Source organism: Egretta garzetta, unplaced genomic scaffold, assembly GCF_000687185.1.
Source record: "Egretta garzetta isolate BGI_Z169 unplaced genomic scaffold, ASM68718v1 scaffold223, whole genome shotgun sequence".
NCBI lineage: Eukaryota > Metazoa > Chordata > Aves > Pelecaniformes > Ardeidae > Egretta > Egretta garzetta.
This window is the reverse complement of record NW_009259033.1, coordinates 665,531-665,984: the sequence shown is the minus strand read 5'-3', so window position 1 is coordinate 665,984 and position 454 is coordinate 665,531. Positions and strand designations below refer to the sequence as shown.

Sequence of the window (454 nt, the reverse complement as noted above, 5' to 3'; positions counted from 1 at the left end):
GGGGGCGTTTGGGGGCTGCGCTCAGCTCCGGGGCTGCATATCCCTGCTGCCGGCTGCGCACAGGCCAGGGCTGCGAGCCCTGCTTCCTCTTAGAGCCCCAGTAATCCTGACTCATGTTGTATTGAGCTGGGGCGTTAAATGTTTAACAGAACTTGGGAGTTTTCCCTACCCGGAATTCCCCTTGGCTCTCTCTGTACCTCCCCGGACTCCGAGCACCCGCAGCACCTCCTGTTAACAACCCAACAGGGGATGCAAATTTGCTCCTTGTTTGTTTTCAACCTGGCTCCCACCGCTCCCAGGGTCTCTGCCATATCCAGGGATATTTCCCAGCTGTGGCTGCAAATTCGGGGCAAGGCTGCCCACGCGCTCGGGGTGAGAGGAGCGAGCCCTCGCCTCGCTCCGTCGCTCAGCCCCTGCCCTCCTGTCGCTGTGCCCAGGTGCGGGTGCCGAGGCG

The 454-nt window shown here is 61.9% G+C and overlaps 1 protein-coding gene across 1 annotated transcript in view; it reads left to right on the top strand.

Moving 5' to 3' along the window:
* The first annotated feature begins 249 nt into the window (after positions 1–249).
* LOC104122645 overlaps positions 250–454 on the top strand; it is a 1,764-nt gene continuing 1,559 nt past the window's right edge. Inside the window, exon 1 of the mRNA XM_035890376.1 lies at positions 250–372. Coding sequence (XP_035746269.1) covers positions 250–372 — 123 coding nt within the window. The remainder of the gene's footprint in view (positions 373–454) is intronic.